Consider the following 16,961-nt stretch of genomic DNA (forward strand, 5'->3'; position numbering starts at 1 on the left):
CCTTCTGCATCCTCATATCGTTGATCATTGCTGATTCTTGTGTCTTCAGGGGCAATTTCCCACCCTAGGACAAGAGAGTGCCCTGAACCTCTATCCGCTCCTCCGCCCTCTTTGACAAGGCCGTTGGCAGAATGAGGCTGACTTCTTATGCCGGAAGTCTTCGGCCGCCAATGCTGATTATTTATCAAAATTTAGGCAGTGGCGGGGATCGAACCCGGGACCGAAGACATTTTGATAATGAATCAAAGACGCTATCCCTAGACCACAGGTACAATTCTACTTAACATAGCGGAGAATTATCGCATTTTAGGACTAGTTTTCGACACATGCTTAAGTTAGCATCCCCATATTCGTCAGATTAAGCAAAAGTGTTGGCAGCATCTTAACATTCTTTGCTACCTGATTCACAACAGCTGGGGTGCAGACCACCCTACTCTGTTGCAGCTCTACAAAGCCCTGTAACAGTCCCATCTGGACTATGGGAGCATGAGATATGGTTCAGCTTTGTCCTCAGCATTGTGAATGCTGGACCCTATACACCACTGTGGAGATCAACTTTGATGGGAGCTTTCTGAACTAACACAGTAAACAGCCTCCTTGTGGAAGCTGGGATTCCTCATTGCAGACCAGGTGACAACAACTGCTTGCCACTTATACCATACACATTCACAGCTCACCTCAACATCCCAATTACTATCTCCTTTTCCACAACACAGCAATCCGTCTCCCGCAATGGCGACCCGGATCAGGGATTACATTTGCAGTCTGTCTCCAGTCCCTTCTTTCTGAACTCGAGTCTTTCCTTCTACATTTCTCGTCTGGGTCCACTCACATACACCTCCATGGACCATGACTTGGCCACCTTTTGCAAGGCCCAAAAGACTCATTTCTTCCTGAAGCCCTCTGCTGCCGATTTTTCTCTATTCTTGACCATTTCCAGGGCTCATAAATAGTCTACACTGCTGGCTCAATGGTCAATGATCACGTGGGCTTCACCTATGCTCACGCTGGCCATACTGAACAGTGCTCCTTGCCAGGTGGCTGGAGTGTTTTCACTGCAAAGTTGATAGCCATCTCTAGCGCTCTTGTGCAGATCTGCCCCTGCACAGATGGTTGCTTCCTCATCTGTAGCGACTTCTTAGGTGGCCTTCAAGCTCTCGACCACCGGTTGCCCTCTATCCTCTGGTAACGACTATCTGGGAGACTGTTTATGCCTTTGAAAACCATGGATTTCCTGTGGCCTTCATCTGGACCCCAGGACATATCAGGATCGTGGGCCATGAACGTGCTGACAGGCTGGCCAGACAGGTACCAATAAACAGACCCTAGAATTGGCACACCGGAGACCAATCTCCAATCAGTCTTATGCCTTAAAGTATTGGGGATCTGGCTTACTGAATGGCGCACCCTCAGTACACCAAATAAATTATGTTTTATCAAGGAGACAACGAATGTGTGAAAGTCATCCATTCGAGCCACTAGGTACTCCATTGTCCTTTACTAACTCTGCATCGGCCATACTTGGCTGACTCATGGTCACCTCCTCTGTCGTGAGGACCACCTCAGTGTCACTGTGGTTCCCACTTGACTGTGGTCCTCATCTTGTTGGACTGCCCAGTTTTAGCTGCCCTGAGGAAGACTTTTAACTTTCTCATCACATTGCCAATAGTGTTAAGAGACAGTGCCTCAATAGTTGATCTAGTAATACATTTTATTCGTGACAGAGTTTTATCTCCCTATGTGAGGATGGGCTTCTGGCCTACTCTTCCAGGGCTTCCATTTTAACTCTCCCGTGCTCTCTCTTTGCTGTCTGTTCGCCTTGGTTTTCGTCTTTTCCCTATCTGTGTTTCTCTAGACCTGCGTTTAGAGGCTGGAGATTTTAGTGTATTGCATAGTGACTGACTCATTTTTTTTATTCTTGCAATCAGCCAGCCAAGACCATCTAATATATTATTTTAATACTTCCTACTGCTTTTTTTCTTTTAGTGCACTTCCTCCCCTTTTGGTTTGCTTCTTTCGTTTTCTCTTTCAGTGTGGTTCAGTTAGTTTTACATACTTTTTTGCGTTCCCAGACTCTTTTGGGTAATGGGTTTAATCTGAGACCTGTTTGAATGAAGAAAAAGTGACTGATGACCCTGTAATTTAGTCTCCTTCTCTCCAAACCAAACAACCAACAGCGGGTGACAATGAATGGTGTCTGTTAAGGGCCAGGTTACACAGAGCTAGATTTTTGTTCAGGTGAGTCATTTTGTGTTGATGCCACTTTTAAATTCAAAATTTCCGAACTGTTATCAGTCTCTTTTATACTAAATTAATGTGGTACTCCAAATACGGATCACAATGAAAGCAATGAATACTCTTAAATGCACCTGGAGATGAGGATGGGGCATGAAAGGTTGCGTCTTCTAATGTCCTCCAAGACATTCGTTCTAGCAAAACTTACTCACAGAACCAGAATTTGTGGCCGAAAAGAGCATTTTGTGATGATATTGTGCACTTTTTACCGCAAGGAACAAGGCAGTTCATTGTTGTTTTTCGAGTGTACCCAGCAGCTGGCATGTATTTGGCAGCTGTTCCTCAAACTTGTTTTGTATACCTTCAGTTATGATGGGTATAAGGATTATGAGACAGAAGCTTTAGGAATTACCCACTGTAGCTCAATATGATATTAAAGCTGTATAAGTGTGATCAGTATTGTATGTCTGGCAAGAGGTATTAGTCTTTTAAATGAATAATTTAGAAATGTATAGAACTGAGTCTTAACGTGGTGACAGGTGGAGATGGCCGGCCGGTGTGGCCGAGCGGTTCTAGGCGCTTCAGACTATAACGGCACGAACGCTACGGTCGCAGGTTCGAATCATACCTCGGGCATGGATGTGTGTGGTGTCCTTAGGTTAGTTAGGTTTAACTAGTTCTAAGTTCTAGGGGACTGATGACCTCAGATTATAAGTCCCATAGTGCTCAGAGCCATTTCAACCATTTTTGACGGGCGGAGATATTCCCTCATTAAATCTTCAGGGCGCAGATAGCAAATGCATGCATTCCCTGTATATCAATCTGTGCTCCAAACTATCCAAAGGTCACTTACTCGGTGCGAAAAGTGACCATGAGGTTTGAGGCGCCATGTCACAGATTGGTCCCTCCCGCCGGAGGTTCGACTCCTCCCTCGGGCATGGATGTCTGTGTTGTTCTTAGCATAAGTTAGTTTACTTTGGTTTAGAGTAGTGTGTAGGTGTATGAACCGATGACCTCAGCAGTTTGGTCCCTTAGGAATTGACACACATTTGAACATTTTTTGACACAGTCAGTTAATACATAATGGTGAGGTAAGTATACTTATCTGTTCAGATTTTCTTACTGCCCTGCACTCAAATAACGTGTGTGTCCAGCATTCAAGACCATATAGAAAATCGAAGCCACCTCAGATTTGAGGAACAGAAGTGATGTAACTCACGGGGACGAGGATATATTGTTGAGGATGTCTGGGACCTGGCAGGTGCACCATCGAAGTACCCATGCCCACATAACACCTCCGTGAGGATTAAGATTTACCTGCAACCCAACGGAATAAGCTGTTGGAAATGTTGGCAGCTGAGTATCGTACAACAGCTATTAAATTGAGACTATTTGCGTTATCCATGGGAGGGGGAGGGGGGGTAATCATCTGTTCATTGCTCAGGGTTGGTATCTGTATTGGACAGGCAAAAGGTTGTTATTTAATTGTGAGGCTCCAGTATACGAACCTGATCATGAACATTGAATGTTCAGTGTTCGACGAAATTGCCTCAGGGGGCAAACAATCATTACATGCCAGACATATACAAGCAGTCAGAACCATTCTGAAAAGCTTGTAAGGGCTTTGTAGGGGAAGCTGTGCTGAAAAATAATTGTTACGAAAAAATTCGATACGTTGCACCATTTTCGAGTTACATAGCACTGAAGTTAGCCAATCAGGCCGTCGCGGGCGAAAATTCAAGCAACCTGCCAGAGGCAGTGTCACCAAACTAGTTCTTCGTTTGGTTTCCTCAGACCAAACAAACGTACCTTCGCTCAAATAGCTTAAATTTATCAGTTCCGAAAAAGGCACATTTTAACTGGTTATGAACATTCCAGCAACTGATAACTCACGGACCCACACATGTTCGTGAGTTACCGCACTTTAGCGCGTGAAAGTGCCTGAATTTGTGCTCGCAACGACCTGACTGGCTAACTTCAACACAAAATAACTCGGAAATGGCGGAACGTATAGAATTTTTGTCTTAGCACTTGGTTCTCAGAAAAACCTACCCTGCAACATCCGTACAAGCTTTTCAGACTGTTTCTGACCATCCTGTATGTGGCATAGGTAGAAATACAGAAACTCTTGAAGTTATTGGACAAATTATTGTTGCATCAGAAAGCGGCTCATTTTCCTTAGGCTGCGGTAGTGACCTATGTTAAATGGCGATGAGTGGCCTTACGAAGTATACAATTAAGTTGTGAACTGCTGAACGTCAAATGCTGATTGATTTCTTACCACTATCATTGCACATTGTTACTGCGAGCCCATTAAGAAATTGCGCCGCGCAATACATTACAAGCGCCGAGGATTACTGTCAAAACGTGTTGTTTTTTCCACAATATTGCCCAATCTCACTCGGCGAATGTGACCAAACAACTCTCACAGGAATTTCGCTGGGAGGCGTTTGATCATCCTCTTCTTAAACCTACCAGGTGTACCGGTATGAAATGAGCGTTTTTTTTTGTGAAAATGAAACAATAATTTTGAATTGAAAAGTAAAAACATTTTATTCAAAGTACTGACGATTGCTTTCTATACATTTTGACCACCTTTCTGGCAATTTCTGGACACCACGCCAATAGAAATGTTCGTCTTTTGAAGCAAACCAATCAGACACCCAATTTTCGACTTCTTCGTAGGAATCGAAGTGTTCCTCAGCCAGTGCGTGTCCCATTGATGAAAACAATTGGTAGTCGGAAGGGGCCGAGTCTGATGAATACGGCGGGTGGGGTAGCAGATGTCGGTCAAGTGTTTTGATTGTATCCTGAATCAGTTTTGCTTTGTGTACAGGTGCATTGTCGTGTAAAAAAAAAAATACTTTGCCATTCTTCTGGACAATTCAGGTCTTTTTTCGATCAGTGCATAGTTCAAATTGATCATTTGTTGTCTGTAGCGATTATTACTCACAGTTTCACCGGGTTTTAGAAGCTCATGATGCACCATACCTTTCTGATCCCACCAAACACAGAGCATTGTCTTCTTGCCGAATCGATCTGGTTTTGCAGTCGATGTTGATGGTTGTCCCGGATTAACCCATGATTTTTCCCGTTAGGATTCTTAAAATAAATCCAAATCCAACAATTCGATGCGAAATTGATTTTCTTTCATGTCTTTGAAGCAAAATTTGACAAATCGGTTTTCCATCTCTCGTTCATTGAATTCATGTGGCAACCATTTTCCACACTTTTGGATCTTTCCCATAGCTTTCAAACGGTCAGAAATTGTTTGTTGTGCAACGTTTAGCATTGCTGCCATTTGCTCCTGACTCTAAGTATCATCTTCATCCAATATTGCTTGCAATTCGGCGTCTTCGAACTTTTTTGGTGCTCTTCCACGTTCTTCATTTCCTACATCAAAATCATTATTTCTGAACCGTCGAAACCATCTTTTGCATGTTGCTTCTGATAGAGCATGATCACCATATGCCTCGACAAGCATTCGATGCGACTCTGCAGCACTTTTTTTTCAAATGAAAACAAAAAACTAATGCTTTCCGCAAATCATCACTTTCTGGTACAAAATTCGACATTGTTAACATGATGAAAACATGTGATGTTGTTTGTTCCATGACTTGATGTATACTAAATATCTTTGACAGATGTCATACCAACCAAACAAAAAAAAATTACGGCTCGTTCACAACAAATGTTCCCTATCGACACATTTGTATCTTAACGCTCATTTTCAATCGGTACACCTGGTAAAATCTGTCCTTGGTGGTCAACGATGATGACGAACCGAAAGAACATGTTACCACAGACAGTAACCGTCTATGAAGAAGGCGTACAAAAGCTTGTGCCACGCTATGACAAGTGGCTACAAAATTTCGGAAGGTATGTAGAAAAGGAGCTTAACAGTTGTAGATTTTTGTACAATAAGTATTTTTTCTGTATCTGTATACGATTGTTTTATATAAGCAAACGGAACTTACTTTGTGGACATACCTCGTAAAACACAATGTATCTCCACCCTGTTCGCCAGTGAGCTCTCGCATGACACCACTGAAGATGCAAATGGTGATGGTTTGGGTTTCAGTGGACTCCACGCTACAGGACATCAGGCTCAGAAATGTGCTTGAGGTAACCGATTTGTAACAGTTCGTTGTATCCCTGTGGTGCCAACTGCTGCTCAGATTGCAGCTGCAGATGCAGGACGATGCACTAGGGCCATAAACTGAACACAGTGGTCTTCCCTCTCAGTAGCGCCACGTGGCCCATGTGGAGCCCAGTCGTCTCACATTCTCGTGAACAACGCTGCCAGCAATCACGAACACTGGCTACATTCCCGCCAAGTCTTTCTGCAATATTGCAAAAAATTATTCAAATGGCTCTGAGCACTATGGGACTAAACATCTGTGGTCATCAGTCCCCTAGAACTTAGAACTACTTTAAACCTAAATTAAAGACATCACAGACATCCATGCCCGAGGCAGGATTCGAACCTGCGACTGTAGCGGTCACGCGGTTCTGGACTGAAGCGCCTAGAACCGCACGGCCACATCGGCCGGCCGCAGTATTGCAGAAGGAACATCCAGTTTCTCATAACCCTTTTACACGACCTCGTTCAAACTCAATGAAGTCTTAGAAATGGCGTCTTTATCGCCTTAAGGGCATTCTTGACTAACATCAACTCGGCATATCCAATCTCATATACAGCTAACCCTCCCTACCGTTGCAGCGTGTATTTAAAGCAAACCTGATTCGCATCCTTACAGCGGCGCTACTAGCACCACTCTTACGCGACTGGCGCGAAATTTGAACAGACGCCATCTTTATTGGCGTTGCGATTGTTTTCCCCCAGTGTAGAAGACACTGAACATGATACAGCCGAAGATTGCAGGTACAATGGTCGTCAAACAATTCGTGTGACTTGATATTCTCAGTTGTATTTTATAATACTCTTAAAACGCGCAGCCACGAATACGATATTTCCGAACCGGGGCAAAAACTTGATAGTAGCGTCTTCCCCCTCCCTCCCCCCCTCCCCCCACCGCATCCCCCTCGAGCGTTTGAGACAGGACGTCAAAATTTTTTTACAAAAATATCAATTTTTCATAAAAATGTTCATCTTGTGGCGCACATTTTTTTGAAGGGTTTGATACATACAACATATGTGTTCGAAGAAATGTAAGACATGGTACAGAGTTATTACAAATGATTGAAGCGATTTCACAGCTCTACAATAACTTTATTATTTGAGATATTTTCACAATGCTTTGCACACACATACAAAAACGCAAAAAGTTTTTTTAGGCATTCACAAATGTTCGATATGTGCCCCTTCAGTTATTCGGCAGACATCAAGCCGATAATCAAGTTTTTCCCACACTATGCGCAGCACGTTCCCATCAATGAGTTCGAAAGCATCGTTGATGCGAGCTCGCAGTTCTGGCACGTTTCTCGGTAGTGGAGGTTTAAACACTGAATCTTTCACATAACCCCACAGAAAGAAATCGCATGGGGTTCAGTCGGGAGAGCGTGGAGGCCATGACATGAATTGCTGATCACGATCTCCACCACGACCGATCCATCGGTTTTCCAATCTCCTGTTTAAGAAATGCCGAACATCATGATGGAAGTGCCGTGGAGCACCATCCTGTTCAAAGATGAAGTCGGCGCTGTCGGTCTCCAGTTGTGGCATGAGCCAATTTTCCAGCATGCCCAGATACACGTGTCCTGTAACGTTTTTTACACAGAAGAAAAAGGAGCCGTAAACTTTAAACCGTGAGATTGCACAAAACACGTTCACTTTCGGTGAATTGCGAATTTGCTGCACGAATGCGTGAGGATTCTCTACCGCCCAGATTCGCACATTGTGTCTGTTCACTTCACCATTAAGAAAAAATGTTGCTTCATCACTGAAAACAAGTTTCGCACTGAACGCATCCTCTTCCATGAGCTGTTGCAACCGCACCGAAAATTCAGAGCGTTTGACTTTGTCATCGGGTGTCAGGGCTTGTAGCAATTGTAAACGGTAAGGCTTCTGTTTAGCCTTTTCCGTAAGATTTTCCAAACCGTCGGCTGTGGTACGTTTAGCTCCCTGCTTGCTTTATTCGTCGACTTCCGCGGGCTCCGCGTGAAACTTGCCCGCACGCGTTCAACCGTTTCTTCGCTCACTGCAGGCCGACCCGTTGATTTCCCCTTACAGAGGCATCCAGAAGCTTTAAACTACGCATACCATCGCCGAATGGAGTTAGCAGTTGGTGGACCTTTGTTGAACTTCGTCCTCAAGTGTCGTTGCACTGTTATAACTAACTGATGTGAGTGCATTTCAAGCACTACATTCGCTTTCTCGGCTCCTGTCGCCATTTTGTCTCTCTGCGCTCTCGAGCGCTCTGGCGGCAGAAACCTGAAGTGCGGCTTCAGCCGAACAAAACTTTATGAGTTTTTCTACGTATCTGTAGTGTGTCGTGACCATATGTCAATGAATGGAGCTACAGTGAATTTATGAAATCGCTTCAATCATTTGTAATAGCCCTGTATTTTGTCTTAATTGTGCCAAAGTTCAGCGCCAGGCTACTTCACACAGCACTGTATATCACTCTGTGGAATTCAAACGTGTATATTTTGTAATGTAAGCCATCAGATCTATATTCATAACAGTGGAAATTAAAATGTCCTGTGGTGCCTCTTCTGCCCCCAGTCGGTCGGTTTGACATCCTAACCACCTTTAAAAAAAAAAAAATATCGCAATTAACACTGGATGGGATTATTTATGACCGGGAGAGTAAGAACTTTTCAGAAAATTTGCACTTGTTCTCTTTTATGTGACATAAAATTAAATATAGGAGACATAAAACCTGTAAAGGAAGACACATGCAAGACAGTACACATTTCTTCAATCCTTAGGTTCCAGCATTTTTTCCTCGCTAAAAAGTTCACCAAATGTTTTGCTACATGAAAAATCACAATGTCTTTATCTAATTCTGAAGAAGCTGTTAATGTGAACGGTACCCAAGACTGGTTTCTCGACTAGATTAGTTCTGTTTCGTCTCTGTCTGCTAGATAAAACGAAATAGACCTTTCTGATACTACAGCAATTGTAACAAATGCCAAATAAAAACTGTTTTGGTACAAATTATCATTTTTACGTACCTCGTTTACATAAATAACACGACAGACTATAATTCACGAAGTACCAATATCAAATGTCTATTAGGGCTACTACAAGCAAAAGGTTTCTCATTAGGAAATAGATTCATATTTCATTTTCATGCTCCAGTTTCTCAAGCCTGAGACCGAAAAGTAGTAGTAGTAGTAGTAGAAATTTTTATATAAATTTGGAATCGTCGTATTCTTCCATATAATTTTTGTGATGTCCCGATTGCTTCTCCTTCCTCGTTTTAGTAAACAATATTGTCATCACTAATTCTGAAGCTGTTCGTGCCATTGTCAAAACTTTTTCTCCCCATAGGGTAGTTGTACAATCTCTGGTTAGCAGCCGGTAAGCTGTATTCTCGGAATAACATGAGGAGCGCATTGTACGAACCCGGAATAACACCTAACCGAGAAAAAACTCGGCGATTTCTGGCCGGTTAGTGAGCTTAACCGGGGAATAACTTATCAAGATGGCAGACAGCAGTGACAGATGCAGACAGCAGTGACGACATTATGGCTTAAATGTTCATGAGGATGGGGATGGGGAAACAAGAGTGACAACGCCGATTCCTAATTTATATTCAGATTTTGCTTATCAAAGAATGCCGTACTTCGTCTTATCTCTCTTGTACGAGAGAAACTTGAGCATTTGAAGGAGAGGTCAAACTATTTCTCTGTTTTCTTAAATTGCACTGTTTCTTTATAGTAATATGCATTCAATTTCAGTACCTCGTGAATTCTGTCATGTTATTTATGTACATCAGGCACATTAAAATTACGATTCGTACAAAAATAGTCTTGTTTATCTAGTGTGTGTTTACAATTGCTGCAGCAGCGAAAAGAACTATTTCGTTTTATGAAGCAGATATTGCCATAATAGACTTAATCAAATCGAAAAACCACATCAGTTATGTGTGCAATTTGTATTAATAGCGTTTTCTCTTTTTGACGAAACATCGATTTTTCGTGTTGCAAAACGTTTTCACAAAACATTGCTGTCCCAATCTCGTCAATAGCAGAAAATATTGTTCCACTCTGATTTCCACTGCGAATGCCCCTTTTTGGAAACACCACAACTGTGCTATAACAACTTTCCACCTTTGGTATTGGAAATTAGTGATAAGTTCCTATGGGACCAAATTGTTGAGGTCATCGGTCCCTAGGGTTATACCCTACTTAATCTAACTTAAACTAACTTAACGCTAAGGACAAAACACACACACACACACACACACACACACACACACACACACACACACACACACACACTCCGAGGGAGGACTGGAACCACCGACGGGTAGAGTCGCGCGAACCGTGGCAAGGCGCTTGAAACCACACTGCTATCAGGCGCGGCTTTCTTTCTTTAATAAAAATATTAGGATTACAGGCCCATTAATGCTTCAGAGCAAGAACATTGTCCATTGTCTCCCACCTACCATTATTCGCTGAAACCAGTGAACTATATGTTCTTACTCAGGCTAAGTTTTAACATAGTAAGATCAAGAGGAGAGTAAGCTTTTTTTTTTTTTTAAGAAGCTGTACAACATAGTTAGTGTTTCTCTGTTATTAGTATTATACACATAAGCACACCCACATTTATCATAACATAATAGCTGTATTTGTATGCTCTAAGAGCAGAACAGGAATCTAATTATTGAAAGTGCAAAGTTGTAGCATGTGGAAGGAGTGTCTGGAACGCTATATTTTCAACTTTCCTTTATGTCAAACTGTACTTAGTTGAATGTAGCTTTAATTGAAATATATTGTACTTGTGTGAGGAACCTTTTTCTGAAATTCTTTTATGATTGTATAATGTAACAAAAACTTTGGTAGCCCACTAATGTCCCTAGTTCACTAAGCCAAATTTAAGGCGGAAAATATTGTTCACTCTTATATCCCATTCGGCAATAACTTTCCATCGTTTAGTGAATGCTTCAGAGCAACAAAATTGTTCACCATCTGGCATTATTCCCATTAACATCTAAATTATTTGTGTTCATGCAAACTTAGTTTAACACAGTAAAATGAGTAGGAAAGTCGCTTTAAAAAAAAGCTAAACCAGACAGCTGTTGTATATCTCAGTTATTAGTATTATCCAAATAACCACATATACATTGTGGTGTCACCGCCAGACACCACACTTGCTAGGTGGTAGCCTCTAAATCGGCCGCGGTCCGGTAGTATACGTCGGACCCGCGTGTCGCCACTATCAATGATTGCAGACCAAGCGCCGCCACCCGGCAGGTCTAGAGAGACTTCCTAGCACTCAGCCCCAGTTGTACAGCCGACTTTGCTAGCGATGGTTCACTAACTTCTACGCTCTCAATTGCCGAGACGACAGTTAGCATAGCCTTCAGCTACGTTGTTTGCTATGAGCTAGCAAGGCGCCAGTACCCGTACTATTGATATTGTGAATCATGTACCATAAAGAGCGACGTTCTCCATGAATGGATTAAAGTTAAGTATTCCACCAGCTACGTTCGTTTTCCTCAATTCTAATTCCCTTCTCATGTTCCAGACCTCACACCAGCCTGCGTGAGCTGAGACGCGTGCATTTCGGCCTCCTAACCCTGGTTGGCTCTCCTGCCAACCACAACACATATTTATCATAAAGTAACTATCTTTGTTTTACAAGAACATAGGTTTTTTCATTCAGTTAACATGAACCTTTAGTTATTGAATCTAAATATTCATAATAGTCGAGGGTGTGGCTGGCAAATTATGTTTTTAAATTTCTCTTGAATTGTCATGTGTCATTCTTTTCTTTCTTTCAGAAATGACTCTGCGCACCAATGAACCAGTTACTACAGAGACTGTCCATTGGGGACTTTATTGGTACTTTCAAGGGGACAGCCAGCACCATTATTACAAGGATGTGTATGGCACTGGGCAACATGCACAAGAGACAGTTTTTTTAATTATTTCAGTTCTCTGATGTAACTAAAATAAAATAAAATAAATGTACATGGATTAATATATTTTTTATTCTGAAATCATTTGCATTAACTTTTATTTTCTGATCCTAATTATATGCTCTATGATCCTTTTTTAACCAATACAGTTCTTTCGCCCTCCTCTGGTTCTTGTCAAGCTATTTTTGGAAGAGCACCATTGGCAACTCTGCCAATTCTTTCACATTTGAGAACAGCTATTTTTTAAAACTGACAGTTCTAAGCTGAGATGACAAGAAAAGAAGGAAGAACACAGGGACGGTACCAGGCCTCTAGTTACTTCCTTTTCCTCTCCCAGATTACGTACAGATGATTCCACAATCTGTAATTATGTATGAAAGAGTTTCTCAAACATTTATGATGAGATACAATAACAGTAGCTTCCAGTTTGATATGTGCCTTAGGTACATTTTCAACTTAAGATTATAAAAAACATAAAGAATGCTTATTGTAAATAGCATTGTACATCTTATTCTTCATATATACCCTCAATATAATTAATAATCATTGCATCACAGGAACATGATTTATATATGTGGATGAACTGCAGAGGTGAATGAACAAACAGTTAAGTGTTCAGTAATTTAGAAAAGGTGTTTTCTGTATAACATCCATTGCTGCTGTAATGAATGAATCATTCTAAGACATAAATACAACAGCAAGCAAGTCAGTAACACATTTCAGAACTTTCAGTCAAATCAGTCTCCATGATGTCTGTGTTGTCAGTTTCTTGGACGGATTGTAAAGGCAAACTATTTCACAGTTGTTTCTATTTATGTCCGCTCTTGCAGTTCAATTCACTATTTACCCTACAGCTACATTTGATGGAATACTGTTATCAGTGGCGTAGCGTGAGGGGAGACTTTGAAACTTAGTCTCCCCTGTATTCGTGCTTAAAAAAGAGGCAATAGTAGTTCATAACAAAAATATAAACAACTTTCTACTAAAAGTGCGAAGACACCAGCTTTGTAGCCCGCGCCGCCGCACCCGGATCATTGGTGCCTGTGCCTGCTTGAGACTCGACTGCTCTCAGTCTCTGCCTCCCTTCGCTCCCCTCCACCTCCCCTCTTCCACTTGCTAGCAGGTATCGAGACTAGTCTCTGCCGCTTCTATGCTGGCGTTTAACACGAAAGTGAAGGCGCGCGGTTTGTGTTCATAATCATTATTGTGTGATTCTAGTGCATATTTTCGTTGTGTCGCCAACATGAATGAGCCAGCAACTGAACACCTTATATAATTTTTATTAAAAACGCCTTTTTCTACAGTAACGTACGAAAAGAAAAGTGAGAATTGGAGGCCAAACGACCTACTCCTATACACAGTGTAGTTTTAAGTGAAGCCAAACAAAAACGCACTTTTCAGACAGCCTTGTACGAAAAGTATGTTCGGCTGACTGCGAATGCAGTCAATAACATATTATATTGTTATATATGTCTTCTGTTTGGTGGTTAAAAGGAATGATGCAATGAGGGAATTTGTACAATAAAGAACTTTGACAGGAAAGCACAAATTCATCAGGTATCAAAACATCACATGCAGAACAAAGAATCATTTCGGTTAATTGGCAAAGTAGAATTGAGCACGCCCTTTTTGAAGCCGCTCGTCTGACAGAAATAAAATACAACAAGCAAGTTGCATCCAGCAGTAAAGTATTATTTCGTCTTATTCAGGCTATTTCTTTGTGAAGAAGAACTAGCCTTTCACGGCCATCAAGAAGACGAATCCTCCAGCAACAAAGGTAACTATCTGGAATTGTTGGATTTACTAGCTCAAGGAGAGCAGTTAATCCGAGACCATCTGTGATCATCCTCAACCTTTAAAGGAACTTATCCAGATATACAGAATGATGTAATAGAAATGATAACTCTGGCAGTTAATGAGAAAATAAAATCTCAAATTCAGAACTGCAATTTCATTTCGATTCAGGCTGATGAAACATTGGACGTGTCATGCAAGAATCAAATGAGTATAATATTCAGCTACTGTACTGCAGACAATATTGAGGAAATATTCGTTCGATTTTACTATGTTTCTGGAGATAAAATTGCTGGAGGTTTGTCAAACATTATTCATGCAGTATTGAAAGAATGGAATGTGGAAGGAAAAGTGGTTAGTCAAACGTATGATGGCGCTTCTGTAACGGCGGGCAGAGAAAGAAGACTACAACAATTGGTGAAGCAGTTCTGTCCCTATGCACTGTTTATTCATTGTTATGCACACGAACTGAATTTGGTACTGTTACATTCCTCCAAAATCGTAAGTGATCTTACTGCATTCCATTCGGTTTTCAGCAAATCATCAAAACGAACTGTATTGCTAACTGAGAAAGGATTTAAACTGTCACATGTGAGCAACACTCGCAGTTTCAAGAACATCTAGTCATTCCTCAGGGCTGTATAGTGTTTTTAATTATATATTTGATGATACAGACTCTCAGTGGACCCAGAATCTTTGAGCTGTGCTGTGGGAATGAAACGACAGATGGATGATCTTACGTTTATCTACTTGCTTTGCTTCTACCGAGGGTGCTTTGTTTATGTTGATCATCTCTTTAATGTTCTTCAGTCAAAATCTGTCAGTATAACTACTTGCCAAGACGAAATAAGAATTGTTTTGAGAAACTTACGACAATTAAAAACGGAAACATTCGTTGATGAATGCATTAAATGCAGTTTGTGTTTGAATGGCAACTTATCATACTGTGACAGTCAAAAGGCATCTCTCAGGACACTAACTTACGAGATATTGGATTTGCAAATTGTTCAGATGGAAAGAAGGTTTCAAGACTTTTCCCAAATTCAGTTTGTTGAACTTTTGAACGAAAAGTGTTTCCCGAACTATCACAAAGAATTCCCAAAGTTGAAACTGCTTCAATTATTAGAACAGTACCCTTTTTTCAAACAAGAACAACTTGAAAATGAATTGTGGAACATAAACGCTGATGAGAAAAAACACTATCTCCAAGAATCCTCTTAAAGTACATGCCAACAATGATTTAGACTCCGTTTATGAAGTAACAACGAAGTTCCTGCGTTTGGTTTTGATCCTACCCACAACTACAGCAATCAGTGAATGAAGCATGAATACTCTTAAACGAGTGAAGAATTATTTAAGGAATTCAATGTCCAACATCCAGCTGTCGTGTTTGAGCACGTTAGCAATAGAAAAGACGCTACTTGGAGAGCTATCCAGTGATCAGATCATTGTAGACAGAGTTATAGACTTATTCGTGGAAAGAAAAGACGGGCGCATTGCACTTGTGTACAAGAAAATATAAGTGCTTCTTCTCTTGCTGCTGGAGCTCTACAAATTTGTCATCATTTCTTGAACAAGTTATTATTATTATTATTATTAGTGGCGGTGGTAGTGGTAGTAGTAGTTGTTGTTGTTTTATTTGATGAATTTTGTTTCATTTGTTTAAATTATTGTTTATTGCACCATTTTGTCTCCCTATAATCACTGGAGAGTCTCCCCAAACTTTTCAACCACGCTACACCACTATTATGTGGAAATGTTGCATGTGAATCGAACTCACTGTGGCGTCCTTCTGAAGACAACTTTATCAAATCGTGTATTTCATTGCAAACAATTTGGAACTTACATAGGGGACGCCATCAATCTGTAGCCTCTGCTACCTTTCCTGTGGATATTATTTATGTGTTTCTCTCTGTAAGTAATTGTGGCGACTGAACGCGGTGTGGCGGTCGGCAGCCGCGATCAGCTGACGGAACGCAAGTCTCAACGAGGTTCGTGTGCCGGCCGCGAGGAGCGCTGACATCTGCTTGCTCTTAGCCGCAGCACGAGAGCGTTCCATGAAATTTAAACGTTGTGCCACGTTATAATTTTTCCGGGTCTAGTGAAGCAGGGGATACAACCTGTCGGCTTTGACCAATGACGTCACACATTATTCATAGATAGTAGTGTCTTCATTTCGAAGCATAGATAATAAAGCAGTTCTGTGTCCCAAGTAAGCGCTATCATCGTACATTAAAATAATTATTCGTAATGATATTGAGGAAATTTGGAGTATTAGTTTGTTATTGTAGAACAATTTTAGTGTGTTATTTTCGTTTATAGGAATGGATTTGTCTGTCTGTGGGTATGTAATTTTCGTTACTGTCTGTCTAGGCGAGGTTCGGTCATTCCTCGATATTTCCGTGTGATAAGTTCACTTTCCCATTAGCTTCTTTCACAGTATTTCACTATTTTGACATATTTCACTGTTTTAGTGCACCGATATGTGTAATTTCGTGTTGTGAAGTACGTCATAGAAATTTCTCAGCTGTCGATCTTCTTTCGTTTCCCAGCACTAGTATCAGTACGACATTTTCGAATGTATACTTGCTATATTACAGGCGAAACTCCTGACACAACTACAACTTATATCCCGTCCTTCACTTCGCCTTTACACTGACGACACAACTGAAATTTGTATCCCGTCCTTCACTTTGCCTTTAGACTGACACTATATATGTCAATTGGCGAGCAAGATACAAATGTCGCATATAGCTATATAGTTCAAGTAACGAATGGCATACTATTAGCGTCCAAGGCAACAAGAAAACTGCACCCTATAGTGACATACGGGATACAAATTGCACATGTGTCGTCTTCTTGTCTCCATGTAGTTCA

The 16,961-nt window shown here is 41.2% G+C and overlaps 1 protein-coding gene across 4 annotated transcripts in view; it reads left to right on the top strand.

Annotated features, from left to right (window-relative positions):
- LOC126291418 (zinc finger protein 501-like) overlaps window positions 1–12,371 on the top strand; it is a 235,455-nt gene extending 223,084 nt beyond the window's left edge. For 3 of the 4 annotated variants that reach the window (XM_049984931.1, XM_049984935.1, XM_049984932.1), the window contains one exon: window positions 12,153–12,371. In XM_049984931.1, the coding sequence (XP_049840888.1) occupies window positions 12,153–12,174 (22 nt within the window). In that variant the 3' untranslated portion in view covers window positions 12,175–12,371. Of the gene's footprint in view, window positions 1–11,896; window positions 11,992–12,152 lie in introns of all 4 variants that reach the window. The other variant, XM_049984928.1, reaches the window with a different exon arrangement.
- The last annotated feature ends 4,590 nt before the right edge of the window (window positions 12,372–16,961 follow it).

Source organism: Schistocerca gregaria, chromosome 9 (genome assembly GCF_023897955.1).
Source record: "Schistocerca gregaria isolate iqSchGreg1 chromosome 9, iqSchGreg1.2, whole genome shotgun sequence".
Lineage (NCBI taxonomy): Eukaryota > Metazoa > Arthropoda > Insecta > Orthoptera > Acrididae > Schistocerca > Schistocerca gregaria.